The 25,146-nt window shown below is 33.3% G+C and overlaps 1 protein-coding gene across 5 annotated transcripts in view; it reads right to left on the bottom strand.

Moving 5' to 3' along the window:
• LOC139486165 (carbonyl reductase [NADPH] 1-like) overlaps positions 1 to 24,310 on the bottom strand; it is a 41,671-nt gene extending 17,361 nt beyond the window's left edge. For 2 of the 5 annotated variants that reach the window (XM_071270947.1, XM_071270945.1), the window contains exon 1: positions 24,151 to 24,305. In XM_071270947.1, the coding sequence (XP_071127048.1) occupies positions 24,151 to 24,171 (21 nt within the window). In that variant the 5' untranslated portion in view covers positions 24,172 to 24,305. Of the gene's footprint in view, positions 1 to 6,086; positions 6,170 to 9,684; positions 9,871 to 10,553; positions 10,618 to 10,673; positions 10,738 to 12,502; positions 12,645 to 13,063; positions 13,193 to 14,158; positions 14,272 to 14,910; positions 15,090 to 16,465; positions 16,548 to 24,150 lie in introns of those variants that run through there. The other 3 variants (XM_071270944.1, XM_071270943.1, XM_071270950.1) reach the window with 3 other exon arrangements.
• Between the last annotated feature and the right edge of the window lie 836 nt (positions 24,311 to 25,146).

The following is a 25,146-nucleotide window of genomic DNA, read 5'->3' as shown; positions in this document are numbered from 1 at the left end:
CGCTTAATTTTTCAAAGAAGAGCTATATTTAAATATGCGTCTGGGCAATCGAGACTATTCATGTAAAAGAATAAGGTAAAATAGAGGGGTCGTATCAAAGAGTAAAATAATAACACCTGCATAAGGTTATTTAAAAAAAGAAAAAGAAAACGAATCCGCCAATTTTCATCTATTCGTTTTCTGTCTATACGATACATGTACAATTACAAATATTTGCCTATAGCTGAGGACGGTTTGTCTTTTTTTTTTATTTAATATGAAAAAGAAGATGTGGTATGATTGCCAATGAGACAACTATCCACAAAAGACCAAAATAACACAGACATTAACAACTATAGGTCACCGTACGGCCTTCAACAATGAGCAAAGCCCATACCGCATAGTGAGCTATAAAAGGCCCCGATAAGACAATGTAAAACAATTCAAACGAGAAAACTAACGGCCTTAAAAAAAAATGTACGAAAAACAAATATGTAACACATAAACAAACGACAACCACTGAATTACAGGCTCCTGACTTGGGACAGGCACATACATAAATAATGTGGCGGGTTTAAAAATGTTAGCGGGATCCCAACCCTCCCCCTAACCTGGGACAGTGGTATAACAGTACAACATAAGAACGAACTATAAAAATCAGTTGAAAAAGGCTTAACTCATCAGATGGACAAAAATACAGTGGACGTGGCCCGGTACTTATACATCCCGACACAAAAAGACACAATGAACAGATCTGAGAGTACTCACAGTTACCTGACAGCTAGTTCAAAGCCACTAACAACTAATAAAAAAAAATCATGCAACTAAGACTAAACTATCAATCCGTAAACATCCAACATCCAATGGATTTAGTGTAAAGACGTCATAAACAGCCAGAGAAAAACATGACCTTGTGCAATGCCAAGTTATCGACAGATTGTAGTTCCATAGTTCCATGAATATGTATATTTAGTTAGCTTTTAATTTTTACTGATAACAAAATCAATATTTATACCAATAAAAACAATATTCAATGATCTTATTACAGTGTTGAATATGTAACCTTTTAGAATAAGTTTATTTAAAGGAGCGACAAGTTTACATGGATCATTTCTAATTTTCCGGGCACGGTTAACAACATTTCCGTAAAAATAAGGCTAAATAGTTAAGAGGCTATTGTAACGAAACTATTCATGCGTCAATCCGTTCATACTTATGAATACAGTACTATATAGCTAAAGTATCTCAAACTGATCTGCACGACACTAGGAACTATACATATATTCAGTTTACAGACTGAACTAGATGCCCATTGAAATACAAGGTCAATGTTGAATTATACCTGAGTATAATAAGTGTATTGCCCATAAATAAAGCCATACAAATTATGATATTCCAGGCATTGGCTTCGTCACATGGGACCTACTGTTTACTTACACACAGTAGATTAGGTATATTTGGTACGCAAAGTGTAAGTTTTTTGGATTATAACTTTTAAAACACAACAATTAACATCGATGCTAGACAATTGTAGAACTGGACCGCCTTATTTCCTAGAAAAAAAACCTTACGAGAACAAACATGCGGTAACAACCTTTCTTTTACATGCATATATATGTGATCGAATAATGAATTTATCAATATAATCAGATTTAACGCGTTAATATTTAACGCGATAAAATCACATTTAACACGATAAAATCACATTTAACACGATAAATACAGTTTTAACGCGTTTAGATAATTTTTAACGCGTTATTCAATTATTTAACACGTTAAGCACAAAACTACAAAAAATGACCGAAAATACTTTCTTCTTTCGCCATAACAACGTTTTAATGCGTCAGATTTTGCTCGAAACTTACTAAATGAAATGGTCACATGTGGCATAACTTTGTCAATTGACGCGATAAAGTTCAATGATTTTCAACAGAATAAGAATTAACGAAGGTTTACGCGTTAAAAGAGGTTTTTATGCGTTTAAAGAAAGGTTACTGGGTAAAAAGATAAGAAAAATACAACTTTACACGCGTGACAAGCATTTTTAACGCGTTAAATGTAACTTTTACGCGTTAAATGCAACTTTAACCCGGTAAATACAACTTTAACCCGTTAAATACAACTTTAACCCGTTAAATGCAACTTTAACGCGTCAAATGCAACTTTAACGCGTTAAATGCAACTTTAATGCGTTACATGCAACTTTAACACGTTAAATGCGACTTTGAGGCGTTAAAAACAACTTTAACGCGTTAAAAGCCACTGTAACATGTTTGACTTACTTACAACTTACAACTCCCGTTAGCGCCATGTGTCGCATAGGGCGCGAATGGAAGCCTTCCATCTGAGTCTGTCTGCTGCTGCTTGTTGTGCTTCTCCCCATGTTCTCCATCCAAATTCTGTTCTTTCTTTATCTACCATTCGTCTCCAAGTTTCTTTTGGTCTCCTACATTTCTCTTTCCTGGTGGTGTCCATGTCAAGGCCATTCTACAATCATTCCATGGGTCCATCCTCAGGATGTGACCTATCCAACTCCATCTCCTGATCTTAATGGTGTTGGTTATGCTGCACATGTTGGCTTTTTGTAGCAGTTCTGCGTTGGATATCATAGTTGGTCAAAATATCTTAAAGATTCTACGCAAGTTCCTGGTGTTGACGGTGTTAAGTCTATCTCCATCTCTCTTGCTTATCTTCCAACATTCTGCCCCATATAGCAACACTGATATTACATTTTTCTTAGCTTATAGTATGCTGCTCTTGCTTTTTTAATTCTATTCCTTATGTCGGCTGTTGCATTGTCGTTGGTATCTATGACCGATCCAAGGTATGTGAAGCTGTCTACTATCTCTATTTCTTCGTTGTTCAATGTAATAGGCTGGATGTTGTTTGCCTTTACACACATTATTTTACTCTTTTTCTTGTTTATTTCTTAGCCAGTTGTTTTAGCTATCTTTTGTATATCATCTGTTTTAGCTTGCAGCTGTGTTCTTGTTGCTGATAGGAGAGCAATATCATCTGCAAAATCAAGATCTTCTAATACCTGTAGTCTTCCCCAGTTGATACCACGCTTTTTCTGTGTTGTTTGCTTCATTGTCCAATCTATAACCAGTAAGAAAAGGAATCCAGACATTACACACCCTTGTCTGACTCCTGATTTAATGTGAAACCATTCCGAATGTTTACCCTCATGCTCGACTACACAACTGAAGTGATCATAAAATGCTTGTACCATCCTGATTATTTTACCTGGGATTCCATAGTTGGCCATGATCTTTTTTAAGGTTTCTCGATGGATAGTGTCAAATGCTCTTCTGACGTCGATGAAGTTGATAAATAGGGGGCTGTTCCATTCAATGCATTGTTCTATAATATTTCTTAGGATGAATATTTGGTTGATACAGACTCGACCTTTTCGGAACCCAGCTTGTTCTTTACGTAGTATGTTGTCAATAGCATCTTTAATTATGTTGATGATGATTCTGCAGAGGACCTTCCCAGGTACAGATAGTAAGGTTATTCCTCTCCAGTTTTCACACTCTTCTAAATTTCCTTTTTTTGAGAGTTTGATTGTAATTCCCTTTTACCAGTCTGTTGGTATTTCTTCCCTGTTCCAAATTTTTGTAAATAAATGGCAAAAGACTTTTGCTATTATGCCTACATCAGTTTTCAATAGTTCAGCTTGTATGTTGTCAATACCTGGAGCCTTACCATTACTGAGTGCCTTTATACTCTTTATTATCTCTTCTATGGTTGGTGGTTCAATATTCATATCGACAACATCTGAAGGCTGAATATCGGCTAGTACTGGTGGATCTTTCGCATTTAAAATCTCTTCAAAGTGTTCTTTCCATCTCTCTAACTGTTCCTTCTCGTTGGTTATTACATGTCCCTCTTTTGACTTTACAGGTCTGTTCCCTCTCATGCTGCTGTTGGAAATTTTCTTACTCAGCATATATAGCTTGTTCTGCTCTCCTCTATTTGAAGCCTCTTCTGCACTTTTTGCAATATTATCAATATATTTTCTCTTATCATCTCTGGTACTAAATTTTACCTCCTTGTTCTTATCCTTATAATCTTTCTCAAGCTTTTCTTTCTGTCTTTGTGATCTTGTAGCATTGATTTTTTGTTTTATCTGTTTACGTTCTTGTATTTTGTGGATACTGTTGGTAGTAATCCATTCTGGTTGTTTTCTGTCTTTGAATCCCAATGTTTGCTCACCAACCTCACATATTGCTTGTTTAATATCTATCCACTGTTCTTCTATGCCTTCTGTTTCTCCCAATACCTGGAATTTGTTCCTTAACTCAAGTTTGAACTCTTGTGCAACTTTTGGTATCTTTAGCTTATCTATGTCATATATTTTCTTCTGTCCCTGATTTACTCTCTGTCTACAAAGTTTAAGCTTAACTCTGGATATAAGTAGTTCATGGTCACTACCAACATCAGCACCTCTATATGACCGTACATCTTCCATAGATCCTCTAAACCTTTTGTCAATCGTGATGTGATCAATCTGATTCTTGATGTTTCCGTCTGGTGACGTCCATGTATATTTATGAATATCTTTATGTTGGAATATGATAGAGCAAATTACAATGTTGTTAGTCTGACAATAATCCCGAAATAGTTCTCCGTTCTCATTGATAACACCATACCCATTCTTCCCCATTACATCTTCATATCCAACATTATCTGATCCTATCTTTGTATTCATGTCTCCCATTACAATTATCATATCATGTTTATGAACATTTGCTGTTACATCGTTCAAGGTTTGGTAGAATTCCTCTTTTACTTCATCAGAAGCGTCATTCGTTGGTGCATAACACTGCATTATGGTCAACTTTATATGTCTAGAAAAAAATCGAGCTGTTATTATTCTTTCATTAATAGGTTGCCATTCCATGAGTGTTTTTCTGTTTGCTTTTGATATAATAAGTGTTACTCCATACTCATGTCTTTCTGTTTGTCCTGAGTATAGCATAGTCTCACCTCCTCTGAGGTTGATCTTTCCTGTTCCGGTCCAACGACATTCACTAATACCCAATACACCAATTCCATAGTTGTTCATTTCATTTACTACCTGGTATGTCTTTCCAGGTGCATACATTGTTCTAACATTCCAGTATCCGACCTTGATCTGTTTTCTAGGATGAACCAAAGGTTCTCTCCTGATGTTTGCTTCCAATTGATTCTGGGTTTGGCCAACATCATTCATTAAACCTTCTAACTGATTTCTGTTTTCTGGTCTCACCTCGGTATTTCCCATCAGAAAAGTCGTTCTTCCATTTCGCGTTTCTGTAACTTTAAAGTTTTTTACAAGGATAGGTTGTTGGCCTAACGCTCAATCCCCAACCTGGAGAACCAGAGAATCTTTACTCAAGGTTTCTTTCCTATAGATCCATTGCCGACCAAGGCTGACGAGTCAAATCTACCCGGTATTTTATATCAGAGTTTTCCTCTCCTATATGAATTGCATTTCAAGGCTGACGACTTTCATCTAGCCGGCTATTAACCCATAGCTGGGGCAAGGTTGATGAGTGCTAGGGCGTATCCACACGCCGGTGGGACTACACACTTCATCTCTAGGGTCCATGCTACTCCGAGATCCTCTACAGTAAGGCCTAAGACACGTACAAGGTCCTAGTTACCGTGTGCTGTCGCGGGGAGGCACTGTAGAAGTCTTGTTAGTGTAGAGGCTATGTACTGGCAGGAAAGACTTACCCACTCGGCTTTCTTTTCCCCCTATGAATTTAAGCTATCCAGCGGCAGTTTAAGAGTCTATGACTCCCAACTGCACTAGGCGCATACACAAACCTGTGGCAACACCACCAGCACGTGTTTGAAGCAACGTTTAATTTCATTTAAGCTTACTTTTCATATGTATGGACTGATCATTTTAATTAAAAGGCCATCTAGATTTACATTTACATAGTCATTTACGGATCATTCCATTCAAATTAATAACTACATTGAATTAGTACACATAAAGCAAAGCGTACAGTAACATAACACAATAAGCTTATTACAACAAATATTATAGCCATGCTCAAGACAAATGTTAAGCAACAAAACATGCACACATATAAACAGAATACAAAACCTACCATGTATGAGGTACATAGGTCCTATATTTACAATTATATGGAATCTTCTATTTCTACATGACATACGAACAGTATGGTTCAAATATCTGTAATAAAAGTATTATCATAACTATTTGTGTTTATAGTTTACGCATTAAATTATCCAATCATTTAGTAGTTAAAAATACGTCTTAACGTACAAATTTATTATTTTATCTCTTACTATTACTTCTTTTCACTTAACTGAGTTATTCATATAATTTTACTGTTTATGGCTGAAATACTTACAAAATGATTTCCTTGACTGTGTCAATTCAGTTAAACTGATTTAAACAATATTTAATATATTTTTATATGTTTTAAACTATGTTATACACCTTTTACTCTGAAATCATTCATTCTGACCATTCATACAAAAGCATTCATATCAGTATTTTAGTATGAATGTGAAATATTAAGTAGAGAAAATTGACCTTATAACAGAATCAGAGATGTCCACAAATATAAATATATCAAAGCAAACAACACACAACTATTCAATTCAAAGTATGAGTAAAATCTGAGCTAACAATAGAATTTCCCTCCAAAATGACCATATGACTAAATTAGCCAATTATCACAAAGAAGAGAAAGTTCCACAATACAAACTGGTAAAATCAAAAAAGTAAACAAATGACCAATATATCAAAACTCACTGAGCCATGTAAAGATCATACTATGAACATAACCAGTGGAGCATAACTAGAAACTACTCACTAATGACTAAATATAAAAATATCACAATATCAAAGAATCGTACATAACTAAAAATATCCAAATTAACACATTACCACATATATATAAACAAGAAACGAGAAACACGTATAAGTTACATAAACAAACGACAACTACTGTACATCAGACTCTTGATCACTAAGGACAGGTGCAAACATTTGCAGCGGGATTAAACGTTTTAACGATACAAAACCTTCTCCCTTTTCTGAAACAATAGAATAACACCACCACACAGAAAAACACACGATAAATATCAATTGGAAGGCTCAACTTAATCAAAAGATATGCAGCAAAATTGGCACTTTTGAAACTAAGTTACTAAGCAAAATCAAACGGACCCTATTTCGATGTAAACATTGAATGTAACTAGATCGAAAAGACCGAAAAACTCGAGACGAACTTTGCTTAAGGTTTATGATCTCTGCTGTAGCTAGTTTTCAAACCGCAATAGTATCAAAATAACAAATATAATGAATAACAGAAATAAAATGTGTCAAAAAGACAACAGCAGAAGGTCACCAATAGGTCTTCAATGCGGCGAGAAACTCCCGAACCTGGAGACGTCCTTCCGTTTTGCACATTTACCAAAGGGAAACCCTTAATCTCTGGATTTAAAATAAGAGATTAGATTATATATAGACACATATAAGAATCTTTTTCTCTGATTGTATATGCTTTCCATACAAAATTTCGCCTATTTTGAAAGAATTCATCCAGAACTTATAAAAGAAATTGCATTGGTATTTTTTGTCTTTTTATTCAATGAACATCAATTGAAGAGAATGTATATATAACAATGTAATCGAAATCAGACGGAATACGCATAAAAGTTTTTTATGTGGAGAAAGTTCCGATGGAGATAGTATGAATTAGCATAGTTTTGTGTTATATATAGTCACAAGCATCACTGAAGAGACATGTATTGTCGAAATGCGCATCTGGTGCAAGAAAATTGGTACCGTTAATTTTATTACTACCACTGGATCGATGCCTCTGCTGGTGGACTATTAGTCCCCGAGGGTATCACCAGCCCAGTAGCCAGTACTTCGGTACTGGCATGAAAATACGGATTTTTTGTGTTATTAAAATTTGCTATTACAAAATGATAGAACTTATTATAAATTAAGGAATGTATCTCCCTCATGCAAAGCTCTGATTCCTTCCAGGGATTTGGCTATACTTTTTGGACCTTTTTTTTCCTTCGCTAGACTGCATTTTTCGGATTATGGTTTTAATTGCCTCGCCCCTGTGAAATCGAAGAGTTTTGGAAAAATGTATTTGAGATGGTATGTACAATTAAATAAAACTTCTTTATAACAGTCCCATAGCCGGATATAATTTGTAATGTTTAAGATAATGAAAAGTTAAATAAACAAAAAAACCGAAATTCCAAGAAAAATTATAAACGGAAATTTCCTCATAGGCGGATCCAGGGGGGGGCCTGGGGGGCCCGCCCCCCCCCCTTTTTCGTGGGAAAAATTTGGTTGATTATATTGGGAATCATTGAAGCATGACTGGAGCGGGCCCCCCTTAGGTCAGTCAGCGCCCCCCCCCCCCCCCCCCTTAGGGAAAGTTCTGGATCCGCCACTGTTCCTTATGATCAAACAAAAAAATCAAAAGCTCCAACACATCAAACATGTCAAATGAATGGAAAAAACTGCCATATTGCTGACTTGGAACAAACATTTCCTGATGTAGAAAATTTTGAAGAAGTATTCACAATAGAAAAGTGTGCTTGATAACAGTGACATAAGTAAGGCTTTTCTACATCGGGAATATATATTATCTAAGATGTATTTTGCGAAACTTTAAGGAATTTTTGGTCTTCAATGCTCTTCAATTTCGTACTTTACTTTTGGCCTATTGTAGCACCTGCTTGGTTTGGCGTATCCAATTCAGATAAATATGGCTATGTATTTGGTACACCTGAAACAGGCACTGTAAACTACTCCGACAACAACATATTTGTAAGCAAGAGATTAGTGAAATACTGAACAACATTTGATAAATAGTTATCAAAGGTACCAGGCTTTTTAGTTGATACACCAGACACGCATTTCGTCTACATAAACATATTAAAATAGTTAAAAATGAAGAGCATTAAGAACTTTAAAATCGAAAAACGTTGTGATAAATACGGTTATGGAAATCTATGCCTCGGATAAGAAACTTTCAAGTATGATATGAGGTCATATACAAAGGACACATTAAAGGGTAACACTGAAGACGAGGTGAAACATTAAACCTTGGGGAAAATATGGTTCATATCAATATACCCGTATTCGATAATCTGTTCGCTGCCACGAAAGCATTTCTATATCCCTCTTTCTGCAACTATTGACAAATGCTAGTTTAACCCAACAATTTTTGTGCCGGTACTATTGCAAGTCAGGTTATCTTGACCAAATGTTGTTACTTGTTGCTTGTCTTTGTTAATACATCCATTCTTTGGAGGATTTAATGTAAAAAGTTAAATAACAAAAATAAAGAATTCCAAAGGAAAAATCAAAAAAGTCAATTTTCACATCGCAATGTCAAAAGCTCAAACACATCAAACGAATAGAAAACAATTATCTTATTCCTGACTTCAGACAGGGGTTTCCATTTGTATATATAATAGATTAAACCTGGATTTATAGCTTAACCTCTTACTATGAAAGTTGTATAGAATAAGTTGTTGTTTTGGTCTGTTGTGCTGTCTGTGCAATAATTTCAATATTCCTTTATTTTTTTTTCATGTATATCTTTTCATTGACATATATTTCCAATGACTCCCTTTATTAAAATCTCTTAAAAATTCATTATTGAGAAATGGAATTTCAGAGATTAAAAAAAAATACTGAGACAAAGAGGTATGATGTATAATGTTTCTAAATAATAAATTTATATCAAGAAAGGCTAATTAACCTAGCCCATCAAAGTTTATTAGATAGTCATCCCCAGTTTTTAATGGTTCTGTCAGACACAAAGTTTCCTTTTGGGCTAGTTGTTCCAGGTGGAAGCATTGCTAAATACACTGGTGTATCTGCTCCTGTAAAATCAAGGTAGAAGCATATAGATACAACAAGGTTAAATTGATTAGATGATTCAATGTATTTTTAATTTGAATATTAATCATAACTTTTTCAATCTGCTTACCATTCTCCTGTCCTAGGCTCACATGTTTTCCTTAATGTATTTAATTTTAGGGACTGTGTGGTTTGTTCAACAAAGAAAGTATTCTCAGCACAACCAAAATGGCAATCAAATCTTAATTACTTTTAAAAACGAAAACATTTAATTGTCAAATGCAATATTATTACATTTTGAACATGAAAACCTGTAAAACTACTCTTTTAATTTCAAAATCATACCAAACTTAAATATATAAATACATGCATGATGTGTTTGACATTTTTTTTAATTATGAATATTTGCAAGTATGTTTTCTGTTAATTGTTCTATTAAAAATAGGTCTTACAAATTGCAAGACATTTGTTAAAGCTGTAAAAGTAAAACAGAAAACTATATGCTTGTGTATGGTTTTTTTTTTTACATATATGCATTTGGGAATTGATCAAGAAACAAGAGCAAATCTTGATTTTTCTTCTATTTTGTAGAGATATTTTCTATAAATTTCATTTAAAGTGACATGGATGTAACCTGACTAGAGATTAAAAGGGTACTAAAAGAAATTATGATACACTGAATAATAAAATTTAAAACATAGATTACCTTGTTCTATTGTTTTAGTTCCTTTATGAGAACTCATATCAGTATCAACATATCCTGGGCAACACTGAAATATGAAAAATAAATTGTATATCTAAAGATAGACATGATTGATTTGATTACCTTGTTCTATTGTTTTATGTCCTTTATGAGATGTCATATCAGTATCAACATACCCAGGGCAACACTGAAAATAGGAAAGAATATTAATTTCATAACTTTTGGTTAACAGCAATATTAATATTCATTAAAAAGGTCACATCAGGACTATTGCATAAAAGCACCATTCTTAATATAACACATGTGGGAGTTTTTTTTAATTTATTTGAAGCTGTGGCCCCAACATCTTCAGTAGGTATAGATTTTTATAGTTCGTTCTTATGTTGTGATGTTTCATCACTATCCCCAGTTAGGGAAGAGTTGGGATCCCACTAACATGTTGAACCCCATATTTTGTATTTATGTTACTATCCCTCATAAAGAGCCTGTAATTCAGTGGTTGTTGTTTGTTTCTATGTTACATATTTGTTTTTCATTCATTGATCGTTACATAAACTAGGTGGTTAATTTTTCTTCTCTTCTACATTAGTTATTCAAGGGGCTTCTAAAGCTGATGATATCGTCCTGAATATGCATGAAATATTTGCCACTGGACGTTAAGCAACCAACAATCAATCAATCTAAAGCTGATTTTGCAGTACAGACTTTGCTCATTGTTGAAGCTGTACAGTGACCTATAAATGTTAATGTCTGTGTCATTAGGTCCCTTGTGAAGAGTTGTCTTATTGGCAATCATACCACATCATCTTTTTAATATTAGTAACCTGGTCCACTGAGTCCATCCTGCTGTCTGTCTGAAATACCTTAACATGCACCAGATGAAAAAGGTGATAATATATTAAACTTAATATGGTCTTTATAGATTTGTAACCTAAAACATTCTTACATTTTTTTTGTCTCAAATCATTTTGTTTATTTAAGACTACTAACTAAACTGTCATTTTGCTAGTCTTCTCCATAATTTTTCTAATTTTAGCAAGGAACACCATTTTGGGGATCAGTGGTAAATTTGGGACTAGATTTGCATTACAATCATAACACGCATAAGAATTATTGTAATTAATTTTGGTGTCATTTTTCTTTGATGTGTCTTGTTTACTAATATTTATCTGTTTTTTTTCTTTTTTAGCCATGGCTTGGTCACTCTATTTTCGATCTATGAGTTTGGGTGTCCCTCTGGTTCCTCCCTTCTCTTAAACTAGGAATGTCAGAGCAGAAAGGGTCTTTAAAAAGATCAAAAATTGATGACATACTGTGGATTCATTATTATTTGTTGGATATCAATTTTCTTGTGTACAGGTCAACCACGAATTCAAGTGTTCAACAAATAACATATTATCAATAGGCTTTCTCATATAAAGCGTTTGGTACAAACACTAAATCAAATATCCTCGAATATGCAAGTTTTCAACAATCCACGAAAATTGGTATCCACGAAAATAAATGAATCCACAGTAGAATGAAAGTAAGAGAGCCATGGTGAAGTGGTTAGTGCATCAGATTACTAACACAAAGGTTTCTGGTTCGATTTCCGTTTGGGATGAAAATTTCAGGAACTCATTTTTCGGCTAACCCTTGACACCATTTGCGAGTATGGTCTTGAGGAAAAGATGATAGTCCATCGGAAGGGGACGATAAATGGCTGACCCGTGTTCAGAGAGAGCCATATCTCTTGCACGTTAAAGACACCCTTGTAGATTTAAAAAAATGAGTAGGCTAATGCCGCTACAAGACAGCACTCGAACCCGCAAAGTGGAAAGGGATTAATGTAAGTTGCAGATCTTGTTCCCCAAGCCACTATAAATAAATGTGTTTAAACTAACGAAAGTAAGGGAAATAACTCCAACCTGACATAGGCTTTGGGACCAGGTGAGCTAAACTTATTTACTTACTGCATTCACAACAATATCCTCTCTAGGGTCAGAGTTCAATTCTCTCTGCTGTATGAAGCTCATCACAGTTACACCGACCTTTGACATTCCATAGGCTGATGAAGCAAATCCTTGTTTTTGGTGGTTGTCAGTCTGTGCGGCGCTGAAAATAGTGTTTTACAATATAATAACAAAATACAATATTATTTTTTATTTGGTTTGCACAAATGAAGTTGTACCTCTCAAAAAAAAACTTCACCATAGACTACACAGTGAATAAATTCTATATGGAATTTTACCAAAAGACTTTTTATATAACATTGAATTCTAAATAAATTTGCTGTTTCAGAACCAATGCATTCTGGGTAATATTTTCAATAGCATACACCAAAACTTTGTGTTTGGTTTAAAACGTACTAAACAATGGAAATCAATCCAATGACAGGAAATTAATTTCTTTTTGGTGTATGAACAATGAAATTATCTACAGTCCTTTAGATTCTGAAAAGGTGAATTGATATAATTTCTAACCTATGCAGTCTGAATTCCAAATGTACCTACCTACATACTTTATGTACTTACTCAATGAATTGCTGAATAAGAGCTTTTAGCTGGTCCATAGTTATTTTTGGGTCTTTGAACTTTGCTTTAATTTCATCACTACACTTTGCTATAGCCATTTGTGATGACATACTAGATACGTTGGATACTCTGTAAATAAATTGAAACTTATATTTTTTTTTATTTTTTTTTCATGCTTCCTTTGAAATATAAACTAACCTGATGTTCAGTAATTGTCATTTGTTGGCGTGGTTCATAAGTGTTTCTTGATAATATTTTTTTTTTACATAGATAAGGGTGTTGGTCTCCCTGCTTGAATGGTTTTACACTAGTATATATTTGTTGGGGCCCTTTATAGCTTGCTGTTAGGTGTGAGTTGAAGGCCATACTTTGACCTATAATGGTTTACTTTTACAAATTGTGACTTAGATGTAAAGTTATCTCATTAGCACTTGTATCACATCTTCTTATATCTAAGAAAGGATATGTCTTTCTGTGAAATTCAAAAACTGTAAACAAACTTATTTTCATGTGTGATTCATTTTGGCGACTTTTAGGAGCATTATAATATGCAAATATAAATCTTTGCTAATATGGAAACTTTAATCTTTCCTTACTTAACTTCATCAAGCAAATTAGAAAGTCCGAAATCAAATTTCCCCTAAATAGTCTAGTAAGGGATAACGCGAAATAAAATATCCATGAAAATCATATTAAAAAGAAACCTTTAACTAATGACAGATAAACACAATTTGAAAAAAGAGAACATATCAAAAAAACAATCATCTACTAAACCTCTACAATAGTAAGATATCTCTGGACAACATGAATCCTCCTATGAAAAAAAAATCATAGAAAAGAAGGTCATTCAAAAAATAACTAATGTTATTTCAATTGTTATATACATTATGTCTTATATATATATTCAAAATCAGTTACATAAATAAAAGGCAGGACACAGAGATAATATCTAAAAAAAAACAAAGACAAAATTTTACATCCTAGCCACCCACCCCGCCCCCAACTTTCCCTCTCCCTAAAAAAATAAGGGGAAAGTGTGTTACACACATTCAGAGTACCATAGAAGTTTGTAGCACATGACATTGGATGGCTTACCTAGCATGTGGCCTTAGTAGAGGGAAAAGTGTGTTACACACATTCAGTGTACCATAGAAATTTGTAGCACATGACACTGTTGCTTGTTCACTGAATGGTGCTGTTGACGCTGCCTGCAATATAAAATGATAACATTTGGGCTACACGGGGTATATTTCATGATATACTTTAATAATTTTGCACATGAGGGCTTATGTTGAGTTTGCTTTTGAGGGCTGATACAGATATGCATATGAGGTTGTAAAGAGATTTTGCACATCATTGAGAGCTGATACAAAATCTGCATGTGAGCCTTATACAGAATTTGCACATGAGGGCTAATACAGTATACAGAATTTGCACATGAGGGCTAATACAGAATTCCACATGAGGACGAATACAGATTTTGTATGTGAAGACTAATGCAGATGTTGCTTTTGAGGGCTGATATGGATTTGCATGTGAGGGCTGCATGATACAAATTTTGCATGTGATAGCATAAATAAATTTTGCATGTACGTTTATACAGATTTTGCGTGTGAGTGCTGATTCAGATTTTGCATGTGAAGACTAATTTAGGCACTCAGATTTGCATAAGAAACCTGTATCAGCATTCCAATATCACCCTACTAGTCTGTTATTTTCTCTTTGGTTTGTGTCATATCAACAGGCAAAATAAACGACAAATAAAAATGGGATAAAAATTTAGATCTTATTGATCTACTAGTATGTACATATATACAATATAGTATTTTTTTATTTCATAGTATTACCTTGAATGCAATACCAGCATTGTTTACAAGAACATCAATTCCACCATATTGTTCTTTAATAAAGTCTCTTAGTTTGTTAATTGAAGTTTGATCATCAAGGTCCATTTGATGATATTTAGGTGACATCCCTTGCTTCTGCAGCTCTTCAACAGCAGCCTTACATCTCTCCTCACTTCGTCCTACAATTATTTGTTTATGAATAAAAGCACAGAGTTCTAATTTCCCCAGCATTGCACATGTTTTATATATCCAAGGTACAAAAGGTATTATAACTTATAATAAAAACATTTTTTTTTAAACTTTTTAATAATATATAAGACAAGAGTGCACACACTGAAATGCCTAACCTATTTTACTGATCATTGATATTATGTTGATACAATGTAGTTCTAAATAAAAAGTTTTACTACAACTATCACATTAACTTAACTTAACATAATCAAAGAAAATGAGGTCAAAGGTCAGATAAACAAACTGAAATACCTATATCCAGGATACACCTACAGTCATTTTATACACCAAAAATGTTTTAAATTTACATGTAGTTGACCTACATGTATTTCATATCTAAGAAACAAACGTAACTAGGAAAACTTAAAATTGATCAATGAACCATAAAAATGAGGTCAAGGTCAGATGAATCCTGGCAGACAGATGTATACCTTAAAATCATTCAATACACCAAATATAGCCTAAGATGACCTTTTGCTTAAAGTATTAGAAAAATAGTTAAAAAAAACACAAACTTAACACTGGGCAATGAACCATTAGAAAGAGGTCAAGGTCATATTAAACATGCCTGACTGACATATAAAGAAGATGTGGTATGATTGCCAATGAGACAACCAATGAGACATGTACATCATAAAATATTTACATACAATAAATATAGATGATCTATTTCATACAGTATAACCATGATAAGAAAAACAAACAAAACACAAAAACTTTACTTTAACCACAGTACCATGAACATGATGAAAATGAGATCAAGGTCAGATGACACCTGTTGGTCGGACATGGACACCTTCCAATCATTCCATACACCAATTATCATGATTATAGTAGACCTTTTGCATGTAGTATTTTCAGGAGATGAACAATTTTGTGTAAATCATTTATTCATTACTTATAATTTATTCATGCTCAGCTTTTTTACCTGTTAAAATTAAGAGAACATCACCATTAAACTGTTTACATAACGCCTGAACTACAGCATAACCTATCCCTTTGTTTGTCTTACCTGTCAGGAGAACATCACCATTAAACTGTTTACATAACGCCTGAACTACAGCATAACCTATCCCTTTGTTTGTCTTACCTGTCAGGAGAACATCACCATTAAACTGTTTACATAACGCCTGAACTACAGCATAACCTATCCCTTTGTTTGTCTTACCTGTCAGGAGAACATCACCATTAAACTGTTTACATAACGCCTGAACTACAGCATAACCTATCCCTTTGTTTGTCTTACCTGTCAGGAGAACATCACCATTAAACTGTTTACATAACGCCTGAACTACAGCATAACCTATCCCTTTGTTTGTCTTACCTGTCAGGAGAACATCACCATTAAACTGTTTACATAACGCCTGAACTACAGCATAACCTATCCCTTTGTTGGCTCCGGTCACCTGTATAAATGATATAAATATTGGTCTAATTAATTTACCATTTAATTGTCAGTTCATCTAGATTATCATAGATAGATAGATAGTTTATTCTCATAAAACCATGCAAGTACAAAGGTTACAGAGAAGTTAAAAAAATAATATACATAAAAATAAAAAATGCATTAAAAATGCATAAAGTTCAAAATTCAAAATTCAGTTGTATAGATGTTCCAGACCGTATGAGTATTTGGACCGTATGCGTACTTTTTCAAAATAGTCAGACCGTACACATTAAGAAGTTGGTCAAGTTTACTAGAACAAATGCATACATGTACATGTATATAACAGATCAACATAACTTAACTCTCAAATTAATATAAAAAAGTTCAATTGTAATTGAAATAAAAACTTTATATTTTAACTATTTAAAAGATTCATGCTAATTAAATCTGTTAATCTCTTGTAGTTAGCATGTTGATCAGTAATACATTAACTATTATTTAATCATGATCACTGAAGTTGAAGATATCGGAAGTAAACATAATGCGGGAAGACAATTGGTTTAGAATATTTAGCAACTTTATAAAAAAATGCAAATGCAAAGGAACATGCATGAACTGCAAGTATGTAAATGTAAAAAATATTACGTTACTTGTGCATGTTGTGGTAGCAAGCTTAAGTGTAACCTTGGGCCGTGAGAGTACTAAAATAGGATTCAGATATAAAATTAAACACACATTTAATTTCAATTGTTGGTTTGTTCATCCATCTAATTGTAATAATAACATTTAGTAAAACTAAAAATAAAGATTGTGATAAATGTTTGTTTAGATTTAACCCATATGATCCAATAATATGTATGGTCAGCTCGAACTGGACCATACTCGTATACTCATACGGTCCAATCGTACGCATATTGGTCGGACCGTACAAGTATACAATACAGTCGGAGTCCGGACCGACAAATACTCATATGGTCTGGAACATAGACATATGTAGCATAACTATTAATTGAAATTGAACAAACTATATACATGTAGGTACATGAAGCGAATAAAAGTTTAAACTGTACCAATAAAATATTGTGTTGGTTTATCAACGTAAATTTATTCGAGTTCAGAGGGGGATTTATAGTTGGCGCCAGGCTTTTTGGGGAAAAAATTGCTTGATTATATATATTGATATATAGGGAATCACTTAAATATGACCTGAGCAGGCCCCCTCTTAGCGAGTCAGTGGGCCCCAACTTGTGAAAAATTCTGGATCCGCCACTGAAGTTCACCTGGAAACTTTAAACAATGTAATAATATCTGTTTCTGTTGGAACAAATATTCTACACCCTTTATTCTGTAAGGAACAAATACTCTCATATTTGTTTCAATTGAAACAAGATTACAGAATATTTCTTCAGTTGGAACTTATCGGCCTAGCCACAATCAGATGTGCATTTTGTGTTTCACATGAAGTCAAAAATGAGTATCACCTCAGGGAAAAACTCTTTTGATATTTTGGTTCAAAAATGGTTTAAATTATAAAAAAATTGCCATCGTTAGGCTAACACTGGAAGCATTTATATAATTACATGCAGTTTTTGAAAGAAATATTTAATATTTTTATTAAATAAATGGTGTTTAAAAACTGTATAATTTTCTTTAATGGTTGCCTTCAAGACATGGTCACCAGTGACAGATTTTTGGTCAATGACAAAGACAACAAAATATGTTTAGAACCATCATGACTATTGAATATCAAACATTTTAATTGAAAAAAAAATAACAAGAACATGTTTGACTCACAGTTATTTCAAACAACAGTAGCTTTCTTTGATCATTAATCTTATCTGATAAAACTGTATCTAAAATTATCTATAAATAACAAAACTTCCAAAAGAACCCTTTCTTTTGGTGTATAGAACATTAAAATAACTTAATGCATATTCTTACAATAAACAATCAAACTTAGCAATACAATTTATATATTTTGTCTACGGACAAGACATTGTATTCATATTTAATGAAATGCATTATTAAAACCTAATTTTGATATAGCTGAAAGTGTTATCTTGAAAAAAAAACATACATTTTATCAGGTTTATCTATCAAATGATGCTTAACTTCGAGGAAAATGGAAACAAATACATTTTGATAATGTCTACGGACAAGACATTTTATTGATATTCAATTAAATGCTTTCAAAGATGATTGTTAAAGTTAAGATTAAAAGTTACTAATTAAGTTTTAAGCGGTGTTTTTTAATTTTGGAAAATATAAAAATGTACCCATAATTCTTTACATATCTCAATAATTTATTGATTAAGCCAGAATGAAGACACATTCTTTAAACTGAAATCCATATATCTGACTGTTTAAAACAATCAAACTATTATTAAAACTCTATTTTGACATAGTTGAATGTGTTCTCTTGAAAAAAAATAACATACATTTTACCTATCAAATTCAGGGTTGGCAAAAACCCGGGTTTTATGAGTATTGCCCAGCCCAGTGGGAAATACTGGGAAAACCCGGGTTTTACTGGGTTTTAGTGGGAAATACTGGGCAATACTGGGTAATATATAATATTTGTCTGAATTTTAAAGAGGATTCAGTGATAAAAACAAATGCAATACATTTAATAAGATAGTTATACCCTATTTTGTTTGTTTAGCATTTGTCTAGATTGGCAAACTGTAAATAGACAGCAAGTAAATCATTTCTTTTCAAATGAATAGACATGATAGAGAAGAGAATGAAATTGAATATTCTAGAAATGACTGTCAATGGTTATCTGTATAAAAAGTATATATTTAGCTGTTATACTATGAAACTATAATAAGTTTTTACTATTTTGTGTTAAAATATAAGCTTAAAAAATCATATTGCCCAGTAATGCCCACTTTTACCCATTTCTGGGAGTATTGCCCAGCCCGGGAAAACCCGGGTTTTCCCGCACGGGAATTCCAGGGTGGGTAATACTTTGCCAACCCTGATCAAATTAGGCTGAACTCAAGGAAATTGGATACAAATATATTGTGGTAATGTCTACGGACAAGACAATTTCAGTTAAAAAAAAAATCTGTTAGAATTAATTGTGACTATATTTATGTTGAAAATACTGAGTTTTAATTTGAATAGATAACTTTCATCACCTATAAATAAGATTTAAGTTCCATAGCAGACAAATAATTAAATTTAATACTTGTTATGTACAAGTGTCTTGTCCGTAGACACTTCCTCATCTGCTGTTAATACTGAAATCCAAAAGATAAAGTTAGAGAGAGAGAAATACTTTTTCTTCATTTGATTTAGTTAATCTTTTAAGGTATGCAGCAACTGGAATAAACAATATTGAAGTAAAATAAGGTATGCTTTTTATGACTGATAATCTGACACTTTTTAAAATCCACTCCTGTAAAGTAATTTTACAAAAATTGAGAACACTTAAATTACCATTTATTTATTAAAAATAAGATATTTCTAAGTTTAAACAACACATAGGACTAATTAAGACCCATAAAGCCAAGCAATATTGATAAAAAGACATGTCTACGGACAAGACATGTGTCTATGGACAAGACATTCTGACATATTTTTGAATTTTTTCCTCTATTAATAGATGGTAGAAAAAAATGTTAGTAGTGTTTTCATATCTACAAAAGAACAGGAACTTAGCAATGCAACATTAATGTAATTATGCTTCCAGTTTACTAGGGAATCCATGTCTACGGACAAGACATTTTTTCACTTTATTTGTACATGTATATCCAACTTTGATGGCATATATCTCCAGCTAAGGTACTGCAATTTTGATAAATGAGGTAGTTTTTGATAATGTATATACTAGAAGAGAAAACAAAACACATAATAGCATAAATTTGATTTAGTTTTCTCTTTTATCACTACACTGAGCAAGCTAAAAACAAAAGTACAAAATTTCATAACAAGCGCATAGTATTCAACTTTTTATCATAACTTTGTAACCACTGAAGATTTTTTGTTGCAACAAACAGTAAAAGAAAGATGAATAAATTGTCTATAGCAATGAACCAATAATATAGTTCAAATTAAGTTCACTTATTAACTATCAATTGATAAAAACAGCGAAATTTTAAATGAAACAACATAACGTGAAATTTTGCCCATTTTCAGCGTGTATTTTAGTGTTTTTTTTCAAAACGGTAACACCTATACATGATATTTGATATTCATTGTGAAGCCCTACATTCTCTTCTTCAGTTCAAAGATGTATTACTTATGTAAAGTTTATCTTCTTGTCTTTACAAGCCTATAACATATAATAGACCCAATATGAAATGCACATCTGATCTTGGCTAGGCCGTATATTAAGAAGGAAATTCTATTTTGTTTACAGTCCCCTATCATTAATGTATACAAAAACAGAAGTTAATAAATCTGGTCTGCTACAAAAGAACTGGTAGCTAATTGATATCCAGGGATAAGACATTTTTGTAGTAATTTCTAGAGATTGATATTAAGTTGGTTAGAGTTGCCTCCCTTTCCATACATTTCAGATGGATATAAAATATAAATGTGTAGATATTTGTTGACAGTCATATTTAACCTTATTTATTGTTAATTATTATAATCAATTCTGTCCTTTAGAATAATTTTTTATGTTGAATTAGAAAAATGCTGATAATGTACATTTTGTATCTACTGTACATAAAGGAGAGTGTATTTTTTTAGGTCATTTTTCTCTATTCTTTATACTTTTTGCCCATCATTCTCTATTTTTTATACTTTTTGCCCATCATTCTTTATTCTTTCTGCACATTATCCTCTTTTCTTTATCGTGTTTATATTTTAGCACCTTATTATTCTCTTTATATTTTAGCACCTTATTATTCTCTATTTTTTATACTCTTTGCCCGTCATTCTTTATTCTTTATTCTTTCTGCACATTATTCTCTTTTCTTTATCGTGTTTATATTTTAGCGCCTTCTTATTCTCTATTTTTTATATTTATGTCCATTTTCTCTTTTCTAAAAATCCTAATCAACACCCCCATTACCACAGGCACTTCATGTCTCAGAATTTAATTTTATTTACCTTAATCATGTTAACATCAGGGGCATAGCTAGAATGAAGCGATGTGCAAGCATTAATGAATTATGTATAAGTCCTATGTAAAAATGATGTACATGTAGCTCCTTTTTTAACCGTCCTATGTACATGTAGCTCCTCTTTTAACTGTCCTATGACCAAAACCCAGAAAAAGGTTTTGGTCATAGGACAGTTAAAAGAGGAGCTACATGTACATAGGACTTATACACAATTCATGAATGCAAAACTATTTAGAAAACTTCTGAATATATCATCTAAATAGATTGAAGCATGGTTAATGAATACATAAACAACACATTTTTGTAATACAGAATTAATACTCAAAATTGTAAAAAATCTGCTCTTCAGGTCTTAGCAGAAAAGACCTTCTTTATTACTTTCAATGTCAATATTCACACAAAAATTCCGATGAATATGCAGCAATGCTAGCGATGATAAACTGTCATTGTCCGTGGTTAATCGTACATATATTTTCAACAGAAGTAGTTCACTGAATGATCTTTCCACGGTAGCACTGGCAAGGTGTAAATCCAGCATGTTTGCTATCGAGCAACATCCCAATTGAATTTGTCGAAATTACATGACAGGTCAGTTTTGTATGTTTCAAACAATGCTGCAATTTATTCGTTTGTTGTTTTTCTTACAACACCAGTAGACAGATAATGGGAAAAGCAGTGAATTTTCTGATGATATCAGACGTGACTCCAGTTCCATTATCATGTGGTCTATGGACGCACAATATAATTAGACTTTCTAATACTGTTTTAGCATGATTGCAGAGTGATTGGCACTGTTAGTCTGTTGAACAAATTGCATCAGCATAATTAACGATATCTAAGGGTTCTGATAAATTTAATGGCCGATTTGTATATCGCATTCCAAACAGATAACCCGTACTCTGTAAAATGTTCTCCAAAACGACAAGAGTTTAACAAATTCTAATCTTTTAATAAATTCAATTTACTGTCTGTTTTTTTGTCATCTGCAATAAAGCTTTAATTTTGAAACCAAATGCCGCTATTTAATGACATCACCATGATTACATTGTTTAAAAAGCGACAACATATAGATCTATGTGTTTCCTTTAAACATTTAATGTATAAATTTTTATTTTGCCATTTTTTTTTTATGCCAAATTGATGTGCACACAACTGCGTGTTAGCGTATAGGGACAGGGGTTAAAAAATCCACTAGCCCGACGCCCGGGACTAGAGCATTTACGCCTCGGGCAATCAAAACTTTTATCCCAATATGCCCGACGGACTAGTGACAAAAAAATCTTGGCGTTTCCAAAACAGATAGTAGAAAACCCCTTCATCTCTATTCTATCTTAGCCAATCAGATTCAATTACGTCAACCGGGATTCAAAGCATTTGAACTGGTTTGTACAGGTTTAGGGTTGCGTACAATATCGTAGCCGCTACTTAGGGCTACGCAGATTTATGACTATTGAACGTATAGCTAGCCTAGCTGCTACATAGATATTGATAGCAGCTAGGCTAGCTACTCGTTCAGTAGACAAAAATCTATGTAGCACTACGTAGCCTCTACGATATTGAACACAACCCTGTTCTACAGTTACAGGTTTTAAAAATAGAACAAATAACTCAGGGTGGCTTGGTATCATCTATTGATCGCAATATTTTACACTTTCAATATCGATTTCTCAGAACAGGGGGTAATGTACATTGCTTTTGTCGAGATTTTCAATTAACGGTACCGGTCATTATGTATTGGACTTGTCGGAAAACTGTTGAACACGAAACAATACAACAAAATATCTCAAAATATTTGAGAACGGGCATCCCATGAACTTCGTTAGTTTCAAAGCAAAAATCGGTAGATGAAGGGGGTACTAATGAGGCTGAAAATTCATCCAGAAAAAAATGTAAAATACGATCGGGAAAAGCGGAAAAGAACATATCAAGTGACATGGACAGAAAGATTCCTCTGGGCAAGGTCGGCTGTGGCGCCAGGATGAAAAATCCGAGACCATGTTCTGCGAATATTGCCTGTGTTTTCCGGAGCACGCCAATAAAAGGTCTCCCTTGAATGTGTGGACAACAAATATAATAATTAAACCACACGATAAAACCAATGAACATGTTTTCTCTGCCTGATGACCCATAGTACTACAACAGATAAAAATGAACTAGTTTAATACAGTGTATAATGTCCCCTTCAAAACATGACACCCACCCTGTATTATGCTGCAAACTCTGATTTGTAAGGCATAGATGGGCTAGCAGGTCAGTTTTTATGGGCTAGCAGTTCTTCGAACAGGGCTAGTAAAATCCTGCTGCCAAAAAGTCCTGGGCTAGTTAGCTGTAAGAACATATTTTAACCCCTGAGGGAGCTACGTGCCTGAACATAACAAGTTATATTATGTTACATATATATATCACAAAAAATCTGAGACAAGTGCCTGTGCTCATTACCAATCAAATCAAATCAAATATCTTTATTCTGTAAGCTTTAAGAAGACGAAGTATCACATAAGACTACTATCTGCTATGGCAATCTCAGTTATCATGTTGACTTACAATTGCAACTCTTTTTGCCATTTTGAACGAGCTTGAATTGTGTTTCTGTTTGTCAAGGCGTCAAGGAATTGGTTCGTGTTCTAGAATTTAAACTCAAAAGATAAATTCCGAATCAAATCGGATTGTGAAAGACAACATTACGGTAAAGTTGACAAAATGGCGGTAACCTTTTGTTAGGGAGTATCTCAAGGTGTACAACAACCACAACTTTGTCGTTTTTATAAAAGCAGATTAAAAAAATATATATCCATTTTCCCCCCTCGTATGTCCAGTCTATATGTTTTACAGTAGTAACGATTTAACATTTGCATCAATATTAATTTGATATGATGGATAGTAAACCGCACATTGCTATCATAAATCAAAATTGAAAAAAAATGATGCAACTATTTAAAACCGTTTAATAATGTAATATAAATAGACTGGTTATTATGTCGAAATAGAAAGAAAAGAAAACTAACAATCGACTTGTTTATACTTTGACTATCGATATCGCATTTCCAGTTATTATCGATTTTTTAACAAAAATGCACTTTTAAACCACAACAATTTCAATTTATGAAAAAATATTATTTAATATGGTCTCTTTTATTGGATGCGACTGTCATACAAGTGAGAGGTTTAGCGCTATAAAACCAGGTTCAATCCAGAGGCGGATTTAGAGGGGGGCCCAGGGGAAAATTTGGTTGATTATATAGGGAATCACTGAAGCATGACCACAGATTGCCCCCTCTGAGGCAGTCAGTGGGCCACCACTGAAATTCGGAAAATTTCTGGATCTGCCACTGCAATCCACCATTTTTTCACATTTCAAAATGCCACAGTGTACCAAATTAGGAATATGAAAGTTGTTGTTCATTCGTTTGATGCATGTGTTTTATCATTTGATTTTGCCATTTAATTAGGGATTTTCCGTTTTGAATTTTCCTCGGAGTTCAGTATACTTGCCAGTCATTTTACTTTTTAAACGAAATCCGTATACTGAAATAATTTAAG

This window comes from Mytilus edulis, chromosome 8 (assembly GCF_963676685.1).
Source record: "Mytilus edulis chromosome 8, xbMytEdul2.2, whole genome shotgun sequence".
NCBI lineage: Eukaryota > Metazoa > Mollusca > Bivalvia > Mytilida > Mytilidae > Mytilus > Mytilus edulis.
The sequence above is the reverse complement of the archived record's forward strand: the minus strand, read 5'-3'. Positions and strand labels throughout refer to the sequence as shown.